The sequence below is a fragment of the Brassica rapa genome, chromosome A01 (genome assembly GCF_000309985.2).
Source record: "Brassica rapa cultivar Chiifu-401-42 chromosome A01, CAAS_Brap_v3.01, whole genome shotgun sequence".
Classification (NCBI taxonomy): domain Eukaryota; kingdom Viridiplantae; phylum Streptophyta; class Magnoliopsida; order Brassicales; family Brassicaceae; genus Brassica; species Brassica rapa.
Window position 1 is genome coordinate 24,463,208 of NC_024795.2, and position 23,216 is coordinate 24,486,423.

Here is a 23,216-nt window from a genome sequence, read left to right on the forward strand (position 1 = left end):
ACTTTTTAATAAAAAAATTTGATTATCTTTCGTGTATGTTTTTTTGGGTCAAACTTAGTTATATATTTCAAATACTTGACCACTTCATATGTTATTAACCAGAGTCTAAAATGAGTTCGGTTCCAAATAAATATTTTTTAATATATTATGTCGGCTGATCCGGTCGATTTTAAGAGAAATGTATTTAGTGTTAAACGGGATTTATCCGGAAACTAACCAAACTACTTGATCAAAATTTGGAATACCTTTCGACTAATATAAGGAGATAGACCATCGTCTGTTATTGTCCACCATATTAACTACTTAAACCGAAATCCAAATTCACATTAGGCTAATATTAATAATTTAGTTTCCAACGGTAATCAAACTTTGAACCAACAACTTGCTGAACCCCAAAAGATTATTACCACTTGTTACAAATAAGTATTATAAAATTATAAAATCTACCTGAAATACAAAATATTATAACTAAACCCGATTCAGGGGTGTAAAAATGAGTATGCTGAGTATATGGGAATGTGATTGAGAGAGAAAAATTACAAAATTAGGTGGTAAGGAAACTCTGATTCTTCTCTCTCAATCACGTTTTACTCTCCTCTCTCTCTCTCTCGAACTCTGATTCCTTTTTCTTTTATCGCGGGTTCGACGAAGAAAGTGAGGATTTTGTTTCAGAAAACACAAAATGAAGCCGTTTTCAAAAGACCACAATGATGTCGTTTTCTATTACTCTCAGTCCAATAATCCACGTAATAAATTCGTTTAATCCACATAATCACGTTAACTCCACAAATACACCGAATAAAGTTAACGGAAACACGATTCATGTATGTTTTGACCTAAGAGTGTTAGTTGATGTATGAATTTTGAATAAAAAATGTTGTTGATGTATGTTTTTGCACAGGTCCAGAGTTCATGTATTGATTGGGACCGCGTCCCGCTGTTGATGTATGAATTGATCGTTTTCCCGAAGCTCATATAATAATTGAACTGGGCTGAGTTAATTTATGAAAGATCTGAATTCGCTATGAGCTGAACTGAGTTGAACGAGCTAACTCATTTTAACATCTCTACTTATTCTTAAACTCAGAATGGATACCCCGAAAGTTAAATATTGAACTGTAAATATATTTAATTAGATTTCTTAGCAATAAAAAATCTCTAAATCATGGTTATACACTTATACTTGATGTTAATATCAATAACACAAGACCACTAAGGAACACCCACGTGGCGGAAATCAATTTTAATCTCTTCTCCTCCCCGCTCAATATCCGACTCGTTCATCACTACCTGGCAGCTTGACGACGGCGATTGAGACAGAGCTCCGGCAAAAGAAGACGGTGCACTTCTTCGATTTCTACTCACCATCCGAGTAAAAGATAACATCCGACTCATCGGCGAGTGATTCACCGGCGAATTCTGTGTCAAACCGTCTTCGAACTCGCTGAAAATCCTCCTAGGGGTCTCAATCGCCGCTGGTTCTCTCCTTAAATCATCCAACGGCATCGCAGAAGATCCAGATCCCGAGCTCGATACCGGTTCAGTAGCAGAAACATGTTCAGGAGAAATCGCGATGACCGTGACTTGCTCCTCCACTGCGTGAACGAGAGAACGGCATAGAGGACAAGTTGAGTGAGAATGAAACCACATATCAATACATTCAACATGAAAAGCGTGTTTACAACCGGGCAAAACCCGACCCGACTCGCCCTCCTCGAACTCGGAAAGACAAACGGGGCATTCAATCGGATCCTTGTGAGACACGTCTGAGAAAGTGAAAACAGGGAGAGATTTCACGATGGCGGGATCTAGACCGGTATGAGAAGGATTGGTGGGGGCGAAGAAAAGCATTGAAGGGCGGTGGAGACACCAGTGAACGTAGAGATAGTAGATGTTGAAACACATGAAGAACAAGAAGATGAATGTAAGGAAGACTGTCACCAACTGGTCATTCTCGTTGCTGTACATGATTCTGATGGCGAATGAGAGATTCAGAGAAAGAGAGAGTGAACTGGTGAAATGGTTTTTAGAGACTATCGTGAGAAAAAGAGAGGTTCCATGACTCATGAGAATTTTCTCTTTGACCATTTGCCCTTTCCTTTTTTAAATTTTTTTCTTTCCTCAAATTCAAGGGAAAATGTTACAAAAATACTCTCATTTGCCAAAATTCCAAATAAAAAATTGCCTTTTGTTTGACCAAATAACTGTATCCTTATCTTCACCAAAAATATATCTTTTCTTTAAAAATAAATAAATATATAGTTTCCTTTGTATGATTAAATTATAGATTTCCTAGCATTTTTAAAACCACATTATAAAGAAACTGGAATGTGTAAGTTCTCTTGTTCCACTAGTTTGACTAAAAATTTATTAATGCTTCTATACTAAGAGTCGAGAACGTTCTGATTCTTAAAAAAGACTAATTATACAGAACTTACGTTAATAATCGATCACCACGTTGTGGTTCATAAGACTTTGTCCACTCACACAAAGGTACACAGATAAACTGGAAACCAAAAGAGTCATATTTCTATACAAACGAGACCCCTGTGAATCAGGGGCGAAGCCACATTGGTGGTTGTGGGTATCCGTGCACCCATTACGTTTTAATAATTATCATATGACCCATTGAATTTTATACCTGGCTTCGCCCCTGCTGTGAATGGACAAAACCAAATATATTATACTTGATATTAAGGAAGTAAAAAGTTGGAGTCAATACTTGAAAGTCGTTGCATGTTGAGCACTATGAATCTCATTCTTGAGCACTATGAATCTCATTCCGTGTGTGTCAAATGTACCCAATACCATGTATGTGTAGAAACTTTAACAAGTTATGTATATAACTGATATTAATAAATATAATACAAATTTATAAAACAGTTAATTATGTACATTATTACATGTTTTCATCAATAATAGATTGATCATACTATCGAATATCTGTAAAATTGATACTAAACTAAATTGATACTATCGAATATCTGTAAAATTGATCATGCTTTGAAAAACATAGATCTATTTTATAAACTATACAAGAGCCAAGACAAAAGTAACATAAAATGTTTTTTATAAAGAGAAGAACAAAACGCTGACAAAACGTTTCGTATAAAGTTGAAGTTTGCAATCTGGTTCTCGAAGAAGAACATGTGAAGGCTCAAGTTTTTTCGCTTGGTCAACGAGAAAGTTCGGGTCTTGGTGGTGAGCACGTTTTGAAGTTCATCATTCGCAGTACCAATGTGATTGATATATATGGTTCTTTGGATCGTGGTTGGAGCCTCTCTCTCAACCCGAGTTTTCATGGGATCGGGTGGCTGTTTAAGCGGAATCCAGAAGCCTTGGTCTCTGGCTATTAGGAATCGACTAAGTAAGATTTGCACCAATAGGTGTTGTGGCGGTTGGTCATGAACAACTTTCTAAACTTAAGGCATCAACTGTGCTTCGACCTTCACTTGTATCTCACTTTAGATGTTTGTCTTGGTGGTTTAGACATAGTTTTATAATCTTGCTTTTATAGTGGTTCAAGAGACGCTTTGCTCTGAGTCGTGGAGTAAATTTGTTCTCATTGTGGTTACAAGAGTACGATGGAATTTGATTAGGTAGCGTAGAATCCATAGACGTGTTCTTAGGTGATACTAGATCGCTTCCATTGTTTTGCGGTTCAATCTCTTGAGGTCTAATTAGTTAGTAACAAATTTGGTGGTGGATAATAAAAGTTGAAGTTGAGTTTAAAACAAAAATAAACCCGCAAAAACCCAGTAAAACCTGGAATCCGATACCGGTTGAACCAATAAATAACTTTTACTTCTTTTTTTTTAGTTTTTAATCATGTTTTTAGATTATGTTTTATATTATAAGTTTCTAATTAAGAAGTTATGTGCTGACAAAAAAAGTTAGGTTTTCTTTTTCAGTTTATATTTGTGATTTTTAGATTTTGATGAAGATTTCACTATGTCACCTAAAAAAAATGAAGTGAACGACGACGGTAGAGAGAATCAAAATTAGTTGATGTGATTTGGTGTTTATTTTATTTCCGTTATCGACACTTTATTACAATGATCTGTTATTTTTGGTTTATTTTGTATTTAAAGTTTAATTTATTATTCACATTAGACATTTAAATATTTAAAAAATTCATGTCTTTATTTCTTTAAGATGCCATAACCCTTACCTTTGTTAGAGAAAATTTTAAATAGTCTAAACTATTTTTTTGATATTTTATATGCCAAATAAAAATAAAAATATAAAAACTAAAGTTAAGTATTTTTTAAATGTTTTAAACATAAAATATATACATATCTAGACTATTATTTTATGTTTTAAAAAATATTTAGAAAATATTAAACTTTAGTTTCTATATTATTATTTACATAGCTGATATATTATTATATAATAAAATTAATTCATTTATTAATTTGCGGTTCACCCCATATCGATCCAGTGACCCAGCAACCCGGTATGTCGTCCGGTTCAGTGTCCGGGTCGGGTTTAAAAACATTGGTGATAGTCTTATGTTTTTAAGAATATTTGTAGAGAAATATTTTTTTTAATTCTTGTTTAATTGTGCCTTTATCCAAATTTTTATAAAAATATATTCTATTTAGATTTCTTAGCAATAAAAAATGATCTAAATCATATGGTTATACACTTACACACTTGCTGTTAATAATATCAATAATCAAGACCACTAAGGAACATCCACGTGGCGGAAATCGCTTTTAATCTCTTTTCCTCCCCGCTCAATACCCGACTCGTTCATCACTACCTGGCAGCTTGACGAAGGAGCTCCAGCAAAAGAAGACGGGGCGCTTCTTCCTTTTCTGCTCAACATCCTAGTAAACGATAACATCCGATTCATCTGCGAGTGATTCCGTGTTAAATCATCTTCGAACTCGCTGAAACTCCTCTTATTGGTCTCAATCGCCGCTGGTTCTCTCCTTACATCATCCAACTATTAGAGTCCCACATCGTTAAAGATGTGTGGTCCTTGGGCATATATATATGTATGGGCAATCCTCCACTTTTGAGCTAACTTTTGCGTGTGAGTTAGGTCCATCACTAATATGGTATCAGAGCCCATGGTTAAGCCCAGCAGATGATTCTCCATATAAATAGTTGTCTACCTATGTAGCCTATAAAATGGTCCATCTTGCTGTGGTATTTCCGAGATGTTGGACTTGGGCTGTTTCCGATTGGACCGTTTCCCATCCACATCTCGAGAGGGGCTATTAGAGTCCCACATCGTTAAAGATGTTTGGTCCTTGGGCATATATATATGTATGGGCAATCTTCCACTCTTGAGCTAGCTTTTGGGTGTGAGTTAGGTCCATCACTAAGATCCAGATCCCGGTTCAGGAGAAATCTCGACGATCGTGACTTGCTCCTCCACCGTCGTCGTTGCGTGAGGCTCCTCGATGACGACGAGAGAGCGGCAGAGAGGACAGGTTGAAATGACTACAAAAATACTCCCTAAATTTTTTTCTTTCCTCAAATTCAAGGGAAAATGCTACAAAAATACTCTCATTTGCCAAAATTCCAAATAAAAAAAATCACCTTTTGTTTGACCAAATAACTGTATTCTTATCTTCACCAAAAATATACCTTTTCTTTAAAAATAAATAAATATATAGTTTCCTTTGTAGTTTGTATGACTAAATTATAGATTTCTTAGCATTTTTAAAGCCACATTATAAAGAAACTGGGATGCGGAAGTTCTCTTGTTCCACTAGTTTAACTAAAAATTTATTAATATTTCTGTACTGAGAGTCGAGAACGTTTCTGATTCTTAGAAAAGACTAATTATACAGAACTTACGTTAATAATCGATCACGTTGTGGTTCATAAGACTTTGTCCACTCACACAAAGTTACACAGATAAACTGGAACCCAAAAGAGTCATATTTCTATAAAAACGAGACCCCTGTGAATGGACAACACCAAATATATTAGACCATCTTTATCCCAAGTTTCTAAAGGGATTTTACAAAAAACGATAGTTGTGACCACAATTCTCATAAAAATCGGTAACAAAAGTAGCCAACTAAGGATCATTTTTTGTTGGTTTTACGTACTGTTCACGAGCCCCATTAATACGTGGCAGTCCGTGATTGGTTCTTTTTTTATTTTTTTTTTCGGATAAAAAAAAATTTAAGAAACTTTAAAACTCACTTTAGGAATAATCATGCTAAGTATAAGGAAGTAAAAAGTTGGATTCAATACTTGAAAGTCGACGTTGCATGTTGAGCACTATGAATCTCATTCTGAGTGTGTCAAATGTACCCATGTATGTGAAGAAACTTTAACAAGTTATGTATATAACTGATAACGAGAAATCATCGATAGCAACTCATTTTAAAATGTTTTTATTTTCATCTGAGAAGGAGTGATGATTCAGATTTGGATATAGTGCCGAGCTGTTATTTTGTTCAAATGAACTCGAAATAATTTTTATATTAGTTTAAGTCTTATGTTTTTAATAATATTTGTTGAGAAAAATATAAATTTTTAAATTCTTATTCAGTTGTGCCTTTATCCAATTAATTTTTAAAATATATTCTATTTAGATTTCTTAGCAATAAAAAATGATTTAAATCATATAGTTATAAACTTACACACTTTGCTGTTAATAATTCAATAATCAAGACCACTAAGGAACATCCACGTGGCGGAAATCACGTTTAAAATCTTCTCCTCCCCGCTCAATATCCGACTCGTTCATCACTACCTGGCAGCTTGACGAAGGAGCTCCAGCAAAAGAAGACGGGGCGCTTCTTCCTTTTCTGCTCAACATCTGAGTAAACGATAACATCCGATTCATCGGCGAGTGATTCCTTGTCAAACCGTCTTCGAACTCGCTGAAACTCCTCCTAGTGGTCTCAACCGCCGCTGGTTCTCTCCCTAAATCATCCAAAGGCGGCATCGCAGAAGATCCAGATCGCGGTTCAGGAGAAATCGCGATCATGATCGTGACTTGCTCCTCCACCGTCATCGTTGTTGCGTGAGGCTCCTCGACGACGAGAGAGCGGCAGAGAGGACAAGTTGAATGAGAGTGAAACCACATATCAATACACTCAACATGAAACGCGTGTTTACACCCGGGCAAAACCCGACCTGACTCGCCCTCCTCGAACTCGGAGAGACAAACGGCGCATTCAATCGGATCCTCGTGAGTCGCGGCGTCGGAGAAAGTGAAAACGGGGAGAGATTTCAAGACGTCGGGATCTAGACCGCGTGAAACGGTATGAGAAGGATCGGTGGCGGCGAAGAAAAACATTGTAGGGCGGTGGCTCCTAGAGCGGGTGGCGTACCATTGATCGTAGAGGTAGGAGAAGGTCATAAAGATGAGTACGGAGAAGAGGATTTCAATGGTGAGTAGCGTGATTTTGCCGTTGGTGGCGTAGGTTGGAGCATCAGAGATGGTTTCCCCGGGCCAGTGCTCCATCGGGTTATGCTCGTTGGAGTTCATGATTCTGACGGCCAATGAGAGAACAGGTGAAGGTGGTTTTTAGAGTACTATCGGTGGTTTTTAAATTTCTTTTTCCTTTTGTTCCCTCAATATTTAATTTAAGATATACTCAAATTCAAGGGAAAAATGCTACAAAAATACTCTCATTTGTCAAAATTCAAATAAATATCACCTTCTGCTTGACCAAATTACTGTATTCTTATCTTCACCAAAAATATACCTTTAAAAAAATATATATAACTAAATTATGGATTTCTTAGCATTTTCAAGTCCAAATTATAAGGAAACTGGGATTGAACCGGGTTTTGTTTGGTTTAAATCGGATAATTCCGTTTATTGTATCCCCTCTTGATGTAGTAGTTTACATTTAGTAAAGTCCAAAAAGGATTTCTTTCACAAAATCCAAATCCTCTTACACAAGTAGAGATTCACAAGACACAAAGCTCAACAAGCTTCTTGACCAATCTTTACATGTCCTACACACATACCTTCTCGTCTATCTATTTATCTATACATTGATTATATTTCTAGAGAAATACTATTCCACTTCAATAATGCAGAACCTTGAAGGTAGAAACAAGTCTTCAACGGAAAAAAAACTGTCAAGATGCCATCTCCTTGTACCATGAATCATTACAGAATTCATGTCTGTCGAGGTATGGCAAATCTAAACTGCACCTACAAAGTTACAATCCACAACAATTATTAATTATATCCAATACAACATACATTATCCTGAAGCAATGAGTTTCTAACCTGTAATATACTATAACCTGTGTGTCCTCTCCCGAAACTGCTTGAGATCAAAAGCATCATGGTATCTCTAACTCCGCATGAGTTCACCTACTTAAGACACACGCTCATTTGGTAAGAACCCATCTTCTTTCATTTTTCTAAACAACGCATCAGCTTCATGGATTAGTCCCCGCCTACAAAATCCCGTTATCATTGTAGTGTACGTTACAACATTAGGCTTCATTCCCTTGGAGAAAAGGCTACAAAACAAATCAAAATCATCTTCCACCTTACCAACCTTACACATCCCCTGAATCACAATAGTATACGTAACTGTTGGAGATTGATTCAACATGAAGAAAGAAGTCACGAGACTTAAGCTAAGTATAGTAAACATGCTAGCTGAAGGAGAAGTCTTAAAACAAGGGATTGTGAATTACATCTCATGTGAGTCACGTGCAAGGTGATGAGAACACGTCATCACCGTCTTTAGCTTCGTCTCTTGGTTGTAATGCTCTCTATTGGCAACAGTAACAATACTGACATCCATTTCTCTCTTCTGCATGTACTCAAATATCATCAGAGCTTTCTCTACTTTCCCGTTATAACACAGACCATCTACCAGAACGTTGTAGGTCCTAATATCAGGAGGCGCATTGTGAGAAAAACCCATCTGGTTGAACACTTCTTGTGCAACATTTGGTTTGCCCACTAGAAAATAACCCTGGATAAAACGGTGTAAGTGACTGTGTTGGCAGCCAATCCTTTCTGGGACATCTCGTTAAAGAGTCTCACACCGTCATCTACCCTCTTGGACTTGCAAAATCCATGTATTAAAGTAGTATAAGTCACTATATTTGGTAAGTCTCCATCAAATAAAACATTCTCATAGCTTCATCTAAGCGACCGTGAATGCAAAACCCGTTGATCAGTGAACTGTTAATATATTTAATTAGATTTCTTAGCAATAAAAGTGCTATACATCAGTGCATCTCGTGTTATCCAAAACAAAAACAAAAAGCTCTAAATCATGGTTATACTTGATGTTAATATCAATGATCAACACCACTAAGAACATCCACGTGGATGGAAATCACTTTATCTCTTCTCTCCCAGCTCGATATCCGATTCGGTCATCACTATTTGACAGCTTGACATCCGAGTAAACGATAAGTCCCGTGTCAAATCGTCTTCGAACTCGCTGAAACTCCTCCTAGGGGTCTCAATAGCAGCTGGTTCTCTCCCTAAATTATCAATCGTGATGATCGTGACTTGCTCCTCCACTGTCGTGGTTGCAGGAGGCTCGACGAGAGAGCGGCAGAGAGGACAAGTTGAATGAGAATGAAACCACATATCAATACACTCAACATGAAACGCGTGTTTACACCCGGGCAAAACCCGACCCGACTCTCCCTCTTCGAACTCAGAAAGACAAACGGCGCATTCAGTCGGATCCTTGTGCGTCGCGTCGGAGAAAGTGAAAACAGGGAGAGTTTTCACGACGGCGGGATCTAGACCGGTATGAGAAGGATTGTTGGCCAAGGAAACCATGTTACGACTGCGGCGGCGATGCCAGCGATCGTAGAGATAGGAGAGGGCCACTATTATGGCTATTGTGGAGAGGGTTACAATGGTGACTAGCTTGGTTTTGCCATTCGTGTCGTAATTTGGAGAATCGGAGATGTTTTCCCCGGGCCATTGGTACTGAAAGCTTCCGCAAGAGAGAGAGAGAGAGAGAGAGAGAGAGAGAGAGAGAGAGTTTTATACTGTCGTGAGCGAAAGATAGGTTCACAAATCACAAGACGCCAAAGTTGACGTTGACCACTTTGCCCTTCCTTTTTTCTTGATTTTTGCCAATTTGTTTCATCAATATCTAATTTGTAAAACGTAAATAATTGTATTCTTATCTTCACCAAAAATATTCATTTTTTATTAAAAACACTAGAGATTTTTTCCGCGCTTCGCGCGGATTGTGTCTTATAAATTTATTTTATTTATAATATTATTTGTCGGTTTGTTTTATTTTACATTAATTTCTTGTTTTTCCGATGTTAGTTTTTCTTAATTTAAATTTATATGTTTATAATTTTTCATTTTTCTTGTTGTAGATGGAGAATTATATTTTTTATTGATGGTTTTTTGTATGTGACATAAACTTTTTGAAATTTTAAAATAATGTTATGTATAGTACGATTAACACATTAAAGAAGAAAAACATATTTAGGCACATTTTACACATATTTTATATGCATAATTTTAAATATTATATATGTATATATTATAAGTTTGAAACATGTAAAGGCTTTCTAAAGCTAAATACTTGTTATGAGTTTACATAACTTATCGAAAGTTTTATCTTTTTTTAAATTCAAATCACAGAAAAAAAAATATCAAAAAGTCAGTATAGATGGGTTTTTTGGGCTTTTAAATCAACATTGAAAAATTACATGAATCAGATAAAAACAGTTTTATAAACAACTGGATAAAATTTGACTGAGCCAAAAATTTTCACACAATATGTTCTTTCTTCTTCAAATTGCAAAGAGCCTATAGGCACAAGAAAAAAAATCATATTTTTTTGTTTTCACTTATATAACATTTCTTCTTCTTTACACACGGAGTTTATTACACTGCTATAAGCAATGGAGAACTCTATTCATATAAGATTCACATCTATGCATTTTGACAAAGAAGAATTTTAGCCATTTTTAGTTTCGGAATGGACCAACTTCAGTCATATACACTATATTTTCTCTATGATTCAAATCTTACAATTTTAATATATGTGCAGATTTCCATGTGAAAAAGCACGCACACCATCTATCATTCAACCTATTACTTTTTCTAAAGTAAACACTATAATCCTCGTTTGGTTAGCTCCACAAACTTATCTTTTTGGATCACTTTACTAAAAAATATGGATACTAACGTCAGAAAAAAAATATAAACACTATCAACAATAAATATTGGCACAAGACTATTTGGTTCAAGGAACATATTCCACGTAATGCGTTTATATCATGGCTGGCTTTGCAGAGAAGACTGCCAACCAAGGATCGCTTGAGGCGTTGGGGGTTAAATGTCTTAGGAACATGCGTCCTTTGTAATCTGGAAATAGAGACTCACCATCATCTATTCTTTGAGTGCTTTTTCTCTCGCTTGATATGGAAGCATTTTGCTGCTGAAGTTTAGATTTCTCCTCCGGCTGATATACACTCTGTTGCAGCTTGGATCAATCAACCTCGCGTCAACGCAGATACGCATGCTACTCCAGTCATCAAGCTCTACTTTCAGTCAGCCATCTACCTGATGTGGAAAGAGCGTAATGCTCGTGTGTTCACAGCTGTCTCCTCACCTTCATCAGTCATCCTTGCCTCTCTCGACCGTATGATGCGTGACCGTCTCCTCTCTTACCCGGCAAGTTCTTCTTTCTCCTTTTCTCTACTTCTTTTTATCTTTCTTGTATAAGACCTCCTTAAGGCTTTTTTTACCTTGAGTTGTTGTTGGTTATTTTTGTTTCCTTATTGTAATAAGTTGTTTAAAAACAACAGTGTAACCTTTCAGAAAATGATAATCTTAACATCTTACCAAAAAAAAACAACAAATATTGACTTATTTATGTGAATATATATTTTATTTTAAATTATTATAGTGGACGAAGAAAGCACCATAATTTGTACAACAAATTTTCTTAGATTCACCTCATCATACTCACCATTTTACCATTTTAATTACATAATTTTACATGAGTTTCTTCACCCTCTCCGGTTATTTTCTCTTTATTTATAACTACAATATAAAGTTATAAACTACATATATTATAAATTAATAATTTATTTACCCTTGATGTCTAACGATTAAAAATAGAACATAATTCAATATAGATATATGATTCTATTAATAAATTAGCAGTTACGAATTTGAAATTTCTAGAAATATCAAAAGTCATATGTTAGTTAATTATTTTCTAAATGATATTTATTTCTAATTCTTTTTGGATGAGAATATTTTGGCTGAGGTGGATAGTCTCAAAAGCCTTAAATTTAGTCCCTTTTATATAGTAGGATAAATAAATAGTTCCCTACTAAATTATAGATTTCTTAGCATTTTTTAAGGCCACATTACAAGGAAACTGGGATCAAACCACGGTTTTGTTTGGTTTATATCGGATAATAATGTCGTAGTTTACATTCATTAAAGTCCAAAAGGATTTCTTCACAAAATCTAAATCCTCTTACACAAGTAGAGATTCACAAGACACAAAGCTCAACAAGCTTCTTGACCAATCTTTACATGTCCTACACACATATACCTTCTCGACTATCTATCTATACATTGATTTATTTCTGGAGAATACTATTCCACTTCAATAATGCAGGATCTTGACGATAGAAACAAGTTATCAACGAAAAAAAACTGTCAAGATGCCATCTCCTTGTACATGAATCATTATAGAACTCATGTAGCTGACAAGGTATGGCAACATCTTAATTGCACCTGCAAAGTTACAATCCACAACAAATATTAATTATATCCAATACAAAATACATTATCCTGAAGCAATGAGTTTCTAACCTGTAAATATACTATATAACCTGTGTGTCCTCTCCCCCAAAACTGCAACTGAGCCATCATATGCTTGAGATTCAAAAGCATCATGGTTTCTCTAACTCCTCATTAGTTCACCTACTTAAGACACACGCTCATTTGGTAAGAACCCATCTTGTTTCATTTTCTTAAACAACGCATCAGCTTCATGGATTAGTCCTCGCCTACAAAATCCCGTTATCATTGTAGTGTACGTTACAACATTAGGCTTCACTCCCTTGGAGAAAAGGCTACAAAACAAATCAAAAGCATCTTCCACCTTACCAACCTTGCACATCCCTTGAATCACAATAGTATACGTAACAATACTAACATCCATTTCTCTCTTCCGCATGTACTCAAATATCATCAACGCTTTCTCTACTTTCCCGTTACAGCACAGCCCATCTAGCAGAACGTTGTAGGTCCTGATATCGGGAGGCGCATTGTAAGAAGAACCCATCTGGTTGAACACTTCTTGCGCAACGATAGGTTTGCCAACTAGACAATAACCTTGGATAAAGACCGTGTAAGTGACTGTGTTGGCAGCTAGTCCTTTCAAGGACATCTCGTTAAAGAGTCTCACACCGTCCTCTACCCTCTTGGACCTGCAGAATCCATGTATGAGAGTAGTATAAGTCACTATATCCGGCACGCAGCCCTTTCTCTCCATCAAGTTAAACATACTCATAGCTTCTTCTAAACGACCGTGCTTGCAAAACCCATTGATCAAAGAGTTGTAAGTGAAAACGTTAGGCTCTATAGACATCTCCCTCATCACGTCGAACAGTTCCACAGCGTCCAGAACCTTCCCAGCTTTCGCAAACGCGTCGATCAACGCGGAGAAAGTGATCACATTCGGGCGGATTCTCCTCTCCATCATATCTCTCAGAAGCAGAGCTGCGTGACCCCATCTACCACAATCGCAAAGACATTTTACTAAAGAGTTGTAAGTAACAACATTGGCTCGAACCCCGTCCCTTTCCATCTGGTTGAATAGTTCCACCGCGTGATCCACGTGTCTGTTCTTGCAAAGACAGTGAATCAGAGTCGTGTAGGTGACAACATTAGGCCTACTACACCCGATCTCCACCATCTTAACAAACAAAGCTACAGCGTCATCAACTCTATTCCTATAACAGAGACCATTGATCAGAGAAGTGAACGTGAACACGTCAGGCTCGAACCCAAGCTTCGTCATCTTCCCAAGAAAGGCGAAAGCTGTGTAATAAGGCCGAGAGGATTGGGATAAAGAGTTGATTACGATGTTGCAAGTGTAGAGAAGAGGCGAGACTCCGATTCTTCGCATCTGGTCGAAGAGAGAGACCACGACGTCGTATCTCTCCTCCTCGTCCTCCTCCATTGCGGCGATTGCGGTGAGTAGTCTGGTGAAATCGCCCAAGGAAGGGAGGGGACGGGAGTGAGACATGCGAGTGAATAGCTCAAGAGCTTCGTCGAGGTGGAGATTGTGGAGATCGCTTCTCGGAGTGTCTCGGTGATTAGAGAAAGCTCGTGAACCACAGAGTCTAGAGGAGGGAGGAGCTATATGCAGGGGATGTTTAGAAAGAAGGAACCTTTTAGTTATCGAAGCGGACCCAGACGAAATGGATCTACGCATTCACAAGCTATGAATTAGAAAGAAAGTCATTTCACTGTAAAACCCTAAACCCTTGCAACGGAATCGTGGTCTGAGAGAGGGAGAGAGATGGAAGGAAGGTGACGATAAACCTAACTCCCTGGTTCTGAAAGAGAGGCGACCGGTTTTTCTTTATTTTCCAAACTTTTTCAAAAAATAATATTACTCATTTTGTTTAAAAATATGTTTTACAATTTTCACATACATTTTAAAAAATATCATAAGTTTCTACTATGCATTGTTTTGTGATTACATATTTTTCAAAAAAAATTATGTAAAGCAAATTTTAATAACAATTAATTTTTCAAAATTTGAAATTTACCATTATTATCTAATAAAATGCATTAAAATGTACAAATATATATTTTGTCTGAATTTTTTTTTTAAAACATGGATCATTTGGAAATAGAATGAGTAATAATTTCTGAGTTAAACCATTCTTGTTGTTACAGAAATATTAACAAATTTTTAGTTATGGACGAAATTAGTTATTATTTGATTAAAAATGTTTCTTTGTGACAAGTATATTAGAGACCTGCTTTATAATATTGACCAACAAATTTTCTTCCAAGTCGTTGTAAGATGACCTGACCATTAGTTGATGAAATCCGTCACAGCCCATTTCTTGGTGCGATGTTTATATATCGATTTTTTAGAAACAAAATATTTTTCTAAAACAATGATTATTTAGAAACCGATGGAATATTAATATTCATCATTGGTACCGACCAATAAGTTAACCGGAAATGATAAATAGCCAGAGAAAATTACTTGAATGCTCTTATAAAAGTTTATACAATAACAAATCACTGTTAAAGAAAGATTAATAAACAAACACTAGGAGCTCAGCAATGGCCTTACACGCCTACCGACACTAAACTGAACTTCAGAAAGACCGGTGATTCCAGCTGTTATCTTCTGACCAATCTTTACAGGTCCTATACCTTCTGGTGTACCTATACATACATACATTCACCAACTTTCTTCACAATACTATCCTGAATGTTCTCAGATATAGTGAAATCAAACCACTAGCTCCAATGTTACCAGCATTGGTTCCATCTTTTTATTACCTGTCAAGATGACATCTCCTTTGAAAAGGGTCATTACAGAACTTATGTAGCTGATGAGGTATGGGACCTTGTAGATCATATCCTTTGTCCAACCCTTTTGTCTTATCTCATCATCAACCTATCATAGAGATGAAAATTCTAAGAAAAGGGAATAAACAAAGCTTCATAGTGACAACAGAGCAGGATGAACCAAACCTTAAGCCAGAGTTCCAGGTTATTGGGATCAACCACCATTGCCTTTGGTAGCTTAAACCCCCCACAAAAGAAAACAAAACTCAAGATTAGAGGCCAAACTGTTTGCTATTAGTTAGCTAATAGTAGTACGTTAAGTATGTTCCGTACATATGGTAACAAGTTCCAGATCATTAACTTACAACAGAGCTGATGGGAGTGAAGGTATCCTGTGCTTTAGCAAGTGTACATGGCAGACCAGATGCCTAGAGAAGGAGAGAAATTAAACACCCACCCATGATCATTCAACGATGTATATGCTAAGTAAAGACTCGTATGAACAAAGTCATAAGTGGTGTGTACCATGGCAGAAACGTGGTGTTCCTTAGCAGTCATATCAAGAGCAATCGCATATCCTACAAAATAATAACATTATACACATTAGAACGTATATAAATAAATACTAAGATGAAGAACAATGTCACAAACACAAGAACCATCACATACTTTATAACCATCAAGAATCTTAATTCAGACAAATGTGTGTGTTATTAAGTACCTCCGATGTAATCCATGGCTAAACGTTCAGGGACATCTCTCGCCTTGTCCCCAATCACTACAGCGAGTTCCACCTCATGGTGAAGTGAATCCAGAGGATGTGGGATCTCAATCGTTCCACCGTTTTCCAAGTAGGAAGATGTTGGCTTTAAGAACACAATCGGGTCCTACTTCGAGATCACAAACAGTTACAAAGTCAAGACCAAAGAAGAGGAAGTGAAGTGGAAGAAGATGCAACAAAGTGTGTACCTTTGGGAGTGCGTTGCCAAGCTCTTTGGCGTGTGAAGCGTAATTGAGACCAACGCCGACGATCTTCGTGCCTTGCTTGAACATCCTCTGGATCATCGAAGTCGCCATTTTTAGGTTAACACAGCTTCGCACTCTTCTTTTCGTCTGGGAAAGATTCGTTGTTGACCGAGTTACCGAGTCCACTCGGTGAGGCTAAGGGTCAAAGTGTAAAGCTTTGAAAGTGAGTGGCGAAATGTGGAACAAATGTATAATGTAAGGACCTATTACTGCAAATAGCTATGATTCGCAAATTAAGACATCACATCACGACGTGGACTTTCTAAGTCAAGACTCAATGACATATAGCTAAGCGGGACGTGTAGACATTTTTCTTTTCTTTAAGAAAAATTAAAAGATTAATTAACTTGATCTCGCAACTCACATGATCAATTATCAAATAACGAGCTTTTTTTTTCGAAAACGTGTCACCAAGATTAATCAAAATCTCGAACTTAATGATCGGGTCAAAATCTCATTTGAAGTAAATTTTGGCACAGAGTTTTTAGAACAAACATAATTACTTACCAAAACACGATAAATAAATAAAGCCCTTTTTCTTTGATAAAAAAAATAAAAATAAAGCCCTTTTTCGAAAAAAAAACACGATAAATATGTAAAAACAATGTTTCTAAAATGAAAAATGTATACATAAGATATATGATTTAAATGTCTTAGTCAAATATTTAGTTTATAGGAAGGTTTTAATTTGATCATACAAACTTTTTTAAGAGCAAACATTTTTAAGTATTTTACCAAAAAACATTTGAAGTAATTAAAAGGTAGATGTACATACATACATATATTTTATGGTCTGATAACGATGTTTAGAAAAGTTGAAGGATAACAAAATCATGCAGCATAGTATTTTTTACATGTCCCTCAAATCATAAAATCAGAAATATGTGCTACTTTTTGTTGAAGTTATTTCCTTTTGTTTCTTTTAATGAGTGTAGCCCTGAGTTGGGTCTAAAAGCCGATGTTGAGCTGTTTTGGTCTGGACTTGAACTAAACATCAATTACGTGCTCAATAATGCTATTGTTTAATGTTTTCTTAAGAAATACTAGTGCACTAGGTAATAATCCGCGCCTTGCGCGGGATGTGATTATTAGTTTTGTTACTTTTAATAAAAAAAAAACAAATCTATTTAATCTGGATATCGGTTCGGTTTTAAGTTATTTTTTTGTTTTTAATCACCTAAAATATAACCATTATTTTAAATTAATATTTATTTTGGTTTATTCTGTTAGAACGTTTGTTTTTTAGTTTTTTTCGGTAAAATCCAAAAATTATTATTATTTATTTATTTTCATGTTATAAATTTTAGATAATCGTCATGTTGAACCAATGGTTTCATAGTTTGTAAATGGATAATAGTTCAAGAAAAAAAAATTATTAAGACAAATCATTTTACTATAATTTGGTCGGTAGTGAAAGAAACATTAAGAAAAAAAATGTTTCAACTTCCAAAAAAAAATTGATACTTCACTGGTGGTAAATACTTATACAGTGTTCACATCAAGGTGCACATGTATATGTATGTAAAAGTATATAAAAATAAATGATAAATATATAAATATATTGTTAATTAGTATTAAATAACATTTTTGTTCTAAATAATACATGAAAGATAAAATTAAAATTAATTAAAAATTAAAAAGGCTTTGACTCTGATATCCGAAATAATTTAGAATTTTAAAGAATATCTGATTTGATCCGTAAATAAAATAAAATTTAAAAAATAATTGAAAATTTTAATAATAACATTTTATTACAAAAATAAAATATTATTTAACTTTTTAAATTTTAATACCTAATATAATAAATTTAATCCATAAAAATATTGTAAAACTTATATAAACTATAATATATATAACATATATATATATATATAATTCTGTACATATATGTATATATATACATATAACAGATCAAATTTGATATCCGTTTCTAAAAATATTGGTATTTGTGATTTGTTTTTTTTTTAATTGTATTTTAGTAGTTGATTTGCTTCGTATAGTTACGATGTCCATATTTTTTTGTTCAAATCAAAACGGATAACGAATTGAATCAAAACTTATAAATATTTTGCCCAACTTTATCCGTAAACAATAAAAATAATATATATATATATATATATAGTTTAGTTTTTGATTCGTTATTTGTTTTGATTCGAACCGAAAAATCCAAAGTTTTATTTGAACCATGCACATAAGTTTTATATTAAAAAAAATAAAAAAGTATATAGTGTGAACACATTTATGAATATAGTGTGAACGCGTTAACATATTTATTATCAAATCATTGTGAGGCTGCCACGTGTATATTATAGTGTGAATGCATTTATTACAATGCTTCTCCTTTAATATATAAGGGATTTGTATTAGTTTTACACTAAATTAGATTTACACATCCATTCAAATCTTTAGTAAATCAGTTATTTCAATAACAACAAGGGTATAAAAAGATTATAATAGGAGGAAAGGAACTATTCAACCTGAAAAGGAGATTAGTGTAGAATATGGTATGCACGATACTAATCAAATATTCACGAGATACATGAGCCCTTTTATTTTAACATTAGCGTCCTGTCATGTACTCGTTTTGCTGTCTGAAAGAGAATTTATATATTTATTAATACTTGACCATAAATTCACATATATGTGTATAAATATCCATTTTGTGGATAGTAAACACAAAGTTGCCTCTTCTAATCCTCTTTGACCACTATTTCTTTCTCTGTCTTCCTCAAAAACTCATCCCCAGAGATATGGCAGAACTAAGTTTTTATGTCGGAGTCATAGGTAACCTTATCATCTTCTTTGCACGTGATTTAAATTACAACAAAGAATCATACTATACATTCATAACCATATGTATATCTAAATTGTTATAGCTGAGTAATTTTTATATATGATCAATGCAGGAAATGTAATATCAGTGCTTGTCTTCCTCTCTCCTGTGTGAGTTACCTTGATTTTCAGATGATTTTGTTTGATCTAATAATAGATTATTTGAGCTATAAGAAATGGGTCATGAACTAATTGAATTACATATGAATTATTAATAGTGAGGCGTTTTGGAAGATAGTGAAACGGAGATCGACGGAGGAGTATGAGTGTTTGCCGTACATTTGCACGTTGTTGGGTTCGTCGTTATGGACATATTATGGAATAGTGACACCTGGAGAATACTTGGTTTCGACGGTCAATGGATTTGGAGTTCTTGCTGAATCCATCTATGTTCTCATTTTCCTCTTCTTTGTCCCAAAACCTAGATTCGTAAGTTTTTAATTTTTCATTCACATATTTCAATAACATATTTTTGTTTGCATTGTAAATTTGTATTTTGTGGTGAGATCTTATGTGTTTTCTTTTGGTTATTGGTTGAAATCTGCATTTTTAATTTATGGACAGATGTGTTTCGAAAAAAAAAATGGACAGATAAGGGACTGCATTGGTCTGACTCAGATTCAGATCTGATTAGCAAATATATATAGAAACATTTTATTGTGACATTCGATCAGAAAGTTGATATGTCATATAAACTATAATATATATTGTCCACTTGTACGCATTTATTGATTTCTCTCATCTTCTATTATGTTTTTGCAGTTGAAAACAATTACTTTGGTTCTAGCTCTGAACATTCTTTTCCCAGTTATAGCAATTGTGGGAACAAGAACTGCGTTTGGAGATGCAAAAACGCGTTCTAACTCAATGGGTTTCATTTGTGCTACTCTCAACATTATCATGTATGGTTCTCCTCTTTCCGCTATTGTAAGTCTCTCTATATTCTTTTCATCAAACTATATATTAATTAATTATACACGTTTGCTACAAACAAATGATAATAGCATAAGACACCTATATGTTTCAAAGAAAAAAACATAAGTCACCAATAACTTTATTTTTTGTTCTTTCATGTTTAAAATTTTGTGACAATTTTATACAAATATTATGTCCCCATTAAACAATAAACTACCAAATCAACCACCACAAAGAAACAACAAATCATTAGATGGCCCTTTTGATATACACGTAGTGTCGTTCTAATCCAAATCACTTAAATTATTGATCTGATCAGAAAACAGTTGTGACAACGAAGAGCGTGAAGTACATGCCGTTTTGGCTATCGTTTTTCCTCTTCCTAAACGGCGCGATTTGGGGTGTTTACGCTTTACTCGTACACGATGTTTTTCTACTAGTAAGTATCATTGTTTTGATACAGCTTTTTATAGGAAACATAAAAAATAGTTATTTGATAGTAAACTGATTTATATTTTGGTGTGTATAGGTGCCAAACGGAATGGGCTTCTTCCTTGGGACAATGCAACTCCTAATTTATGCGTTTTACAGAAATGCCAAACCAAACGTAAAAGATGAAGAGGAAGCCCTCGCTCCAAGTCAACCTCTCCTTTCTTAAACATAATTTGTATGAATGAATAAAAAATCTATGTATTTTTTTCTTTTGGCGAGTATTCATTGATAGTATCTAATTTGTTTTTACATATCCGAGCGTGAGTACATGTGTGACATTGAAGGATTTGATTATAAATATGTTTTTTTGGAAGATTATAACGAATCTAGAGAAACTGTATTTGTTGTTAAAATTGTCCAAAATATCACTAATCAATCTAACATTTGAAAGATTGTGTTAAATAACAAATCTCATTTGATTTAGTGATGAATTTACATAAGTTTTCTAAGATCAGTGTTATTACTTGATTTTTACAAATGTCTCTTAAATCTAATGATATTGAACTAGTGATTTTTAAACATAGATTCAAGTTCATCGTTATTAGAAATGTTTGAGACATTGGGTTTTTAATGATTAATTTCAAAGTGCTTTTCTAGATTTTTAGGGTTTTTTTAAAGACCAAGAAAGAAAATATCTAATACACGTACATGTATTTTGTATACAGAGACACATAATTAAAGACTGAAAGTAATTTCTTACATTTTATAACAGCATTATACATATCAAACATTGGAGACATAAACGACAACAGGTACACGACTTTGAAGCTTAAGACACAAACCCTAGACCTTATTCATGCATATGGTTAACCCATACACAAGCAAACATAAACTGGTCACGACACAAAATGGAACAACACGTACATTCACCGAACTTATATAAGTATAATCTGGACTCACTAAGCAAGGGTAAAGCCAGTGGGGCGGAGGTTGGCGACGCGGAGGAGACCAGAGACGGTTTCTCCGACCAGGGCCAATGATGATGAGAGGAGTTGGCCCGTAGGAAGTGCGGCGTTGCAGGTGGAGAGAGGGGTTGTGACGGCGACCTGACAATCGGATAGGAGTGTAGAAAGCACAAGCTGGATTGGGTTTACAAGCATCGAGAATAATCCGGCGGCGTTTGTAGTCGACGTTGAGACGACGTTGTTTTGTCCTCCGCATTGGAGCTGAACGCCGGCATCTGTTCAATTTTAAAACTTGTGATTGTTATGAACTGTAAAATTAATGAAATTACATTTGTCAAACGTGAATAAGTGGTGGATTTATAGATTCGTACACGAATGAATATGTAACATATACAAATACTTCTAGGAATCAATCGAAATATATATTTCATATCGCATTTTCATAATACTGTTGAACTTACAAACGTGTTTAATTATACCATATTTATGTTACATAAAATCTATAACATATCGCTTTAACAAAACCAGCCTCGCCAATTTTTGTTGTTCTAGAGAACCGATACAAATGTTGTTGGCCTGGTTATTAATTTCAAATGATTGATTCATAGGTAAAAGGATAAGTTTGGAAAGCTTACTAACGAAAGCAGGAGCGGAGACATTGCCATTGGCAGAGCAACGAAGTACGCCTTGAATATTGATGAGACCTAAAATGCCTCCAAGGACACCACCACCACCACCACCACCAAGAAGCCCCCCAAGGCCACCATTACCAAGAAGGCCCCCTAGGCCACCACCACCAAGAAGGCCCCCTAGGCCACCACCACCAAGAAGGCCCCCTAGGCCACCACCACCACCACCACCACCACCAAGAAGGCCACCCAGACCACCAAGCTGAGCCTTAGCCATTGGAGACACCATCACGAGACAAACGAAGATCAGTGAGAAGGTTATGCGTTTGTTCTTAAGCATTGTCATGTTCTTGGAACAATTGTATATGCAATTACAGAGTAGACAGTAAATAAATGCTTCTCTTCTGTGTTGCTTTTGGTTTTGGATGTGATAAAGTGTCTTCCCATGCAGCATTATTTATAGAACGAGTCGGTGATGATGTCAATGGTGTTTTTATTATGTAATTTTATCATATTTAAGTGAAATACGTCCATAGGTTTCATAAACCAGAATCCTAAATTTTAGTTACAATTTATGTACAAGCAACCAATTATTACTATCTTTTCCTATACATCCTATTAGTTTATCCAAGAATCCATGCAATTTTTCGTATTTTCAGGGAATAAGAGATTAGGAGGTTTAATTAAAAAAAAACTGATGTGATAATAGTACTACACTAAATCATCGCATGAGTTCGATCATGCTACTCTCGGTAAGTTGGAATATGTTAGATTCGGGTTTCTCATTAACTTTCAACTTAAAACTAATTGGTGATTATTGGATTGACCATAATTTTTTATATATTACTTAATGTCCCTCTATAATATCTTTAATAGAATATCAAAATACACAGGTCGTATTTGCTTGCCTTC

At 35.1% G+C, this 23,216-nt stretch overlaps 7 protein-coding genes across 10 annotated transcripts; 1 reads left to right on the plus strand and 6 right to left on the minus strand.

The window, feature by feature from the left end:
- Window positions 1–27: 27 nt before the first annotated feature.
- LOC103839810 (RING-H2 finger protein ATL2-like) lies at window positions 28–3,239 on the minus strand. The gene has a single exon (XM_033280653.1). The coding sequence runs from the start codon at window positions 2,086–2,088 to the stop codon at window positions 1,213–1,215; it is 876 nt and encodes a 291-aa protein (XP_033136544.1). The 5' UTR covers window positions 2,089–3,239; the 3' UTR covers window positions 28–1,212.
- Window positions 3,240–6,123: 2,884 nt separating this feature from the next.
- LOC103839819 (RING-H2 finger protein ATL2-like) lies at window positions 6,124–7,513 on the minus strand. The gene has a single exon (XM_009116308.3). It carries the CDS (start codon window positions 7,463–7,465, stop codon window positions 6,647–6,649), a length of 819 nt encoding a protein of 272 aa, XP_009114556.2. The 5' UTR covers window positions 7,466–7,513; the 3' UTR covers window positions 6,124–6,646.
- An 83-nt stretch (window positions 7,514–7,596) lies between these two features.
- On the minus strand, window positions 7,597–14,885 carry LOC103839829 (putative pentatricopeptide repeat-containing protein At3g16710, mitochondrial). Of its 4 annotated transcripts, XM_009116339.3 has the most exons (3): window positions 13,077–14,885; window positions 12,776–12,972; window positions 12,366–12,697 (listed from the first exon to the last, which is right to left on the minus strand). In XM_009116339.3, the coding sequence occupies exons 1-2, from the start codon at window positions 14,403–14,405 to the stop codon at window positions 12,955–12,957; spliced, it is 1,347 nt and encodes a 448-aa protein (XP_009114587.1). In that variant the 5' UTR covers window positions 14,406–14,885; the 3' UTR covers window positions 12,366–12,697; window positions 12,776–12,954. The 4 variants fall into 4 exon arrangements, with proteins under 4 accessions (XP_009114595.1, XP_009114587.1, XP_033136471.1 ...); XM_009116347.3 differs by lacking the exons at window positions 12,366–12,697; window positions 12,776–12,972 and adding an exon at window positions 7,597–8,394; XM_033280580.1 differs by having other exon boundaries at window positions 12,366–12,972.
- Window positions 8,360–9,813, minus strand: LOC117128432 (RING-H2 finger protein ATL2-like). The gene has a single exon (XM_033280798.1). It carries the CDS (start codon window positions 9,749–9,751, stop codon window positions 9,299–9,301), a length of 453 nt encoding a protein of 150 aa, XP_033136689.1. The 5' UTR covers window positions 9,752–9,813; the 3' UTR covers window positions 8,360–9,298.
- A 236-nt stretch (window positions 14,886–15,121) lies between the features above and the next one.
- On the minus strand, window positions 15,122–17,513 carry LOC103839873 (probable acylpyruvase FAHD2, mitochondrial). Its single transcript, XM_009116364.3, has 7 exons — window positions 16,475–17,513; window positions 16,227–16,392; window positions 16,031–16,083; window positions 15,871–15,933; window positions 15,692–15,742; window positions 15,497–15,614; window positions 15,122–15,379 (listed from the first exon to the last, which is right to left on the minus strand). Exons 1-7 carry the CDS (start codon window positions 16,580–16,582, stop codon window positions 15,261–15,263), a joined length of 678 nt encoding a protein of 225 aa, XP_009114612.1. The 5' UTR covers window positions 16,583–17,513; the 3' UTR covers window positions 15,122–15,260.
- A 430-nt stretch (window positions 17,514–17,943) lies between these two features.
- On the plus strand, window positions 17,944–21,088 carry LOC103839885 (bidirectional sugar transporter SWEET16). The gene is made up of 6 exons (XM_009116372.3): window positions 17,944–19,315; window positions 19,438–19,474; window positions 19,582–19,792; window positions 20,126–20,290; window positions 20,598–20,717; window positions 20,808–21,088. The coding sequence occupies exons 1-6, from the start codon at window positions 19,282–19,284 to the stop codon at window positions 20,934–20,936; spliced, it is 696 nt and encodes a 231-aa protein (XP_009114620.1). The 5' UTR covers window positions 17,944–19,281; the 3' UTR covers window positions 20,937–21,088.
- A 357-nt stretch (window positions 21,089–21,445) lies between these two features.
- Window positions 21,446–23,064, minus strand: LOC103839896 (phylloplanin). Its single transcript, XM_009116383.3, has 2 exons — window positions 22,311–23,064; window positions 21,446–21,950 (listed from the first exon to the last, which is right to left on the minus strand). Exons 1-2 carry the CDS (start codon window positions 22,756–22,758, stop codon window positions 21,670–21,672), a joined length of 729 nt encoding a protein of 242 aa, XP_009114631.2. The 5' UTR covers window positions 22,759–23,064; the 3' UTR covers window positions 21,446–21,669.
- Window positions 23,065–23,216: the final 152 nt, after the last annotated feature.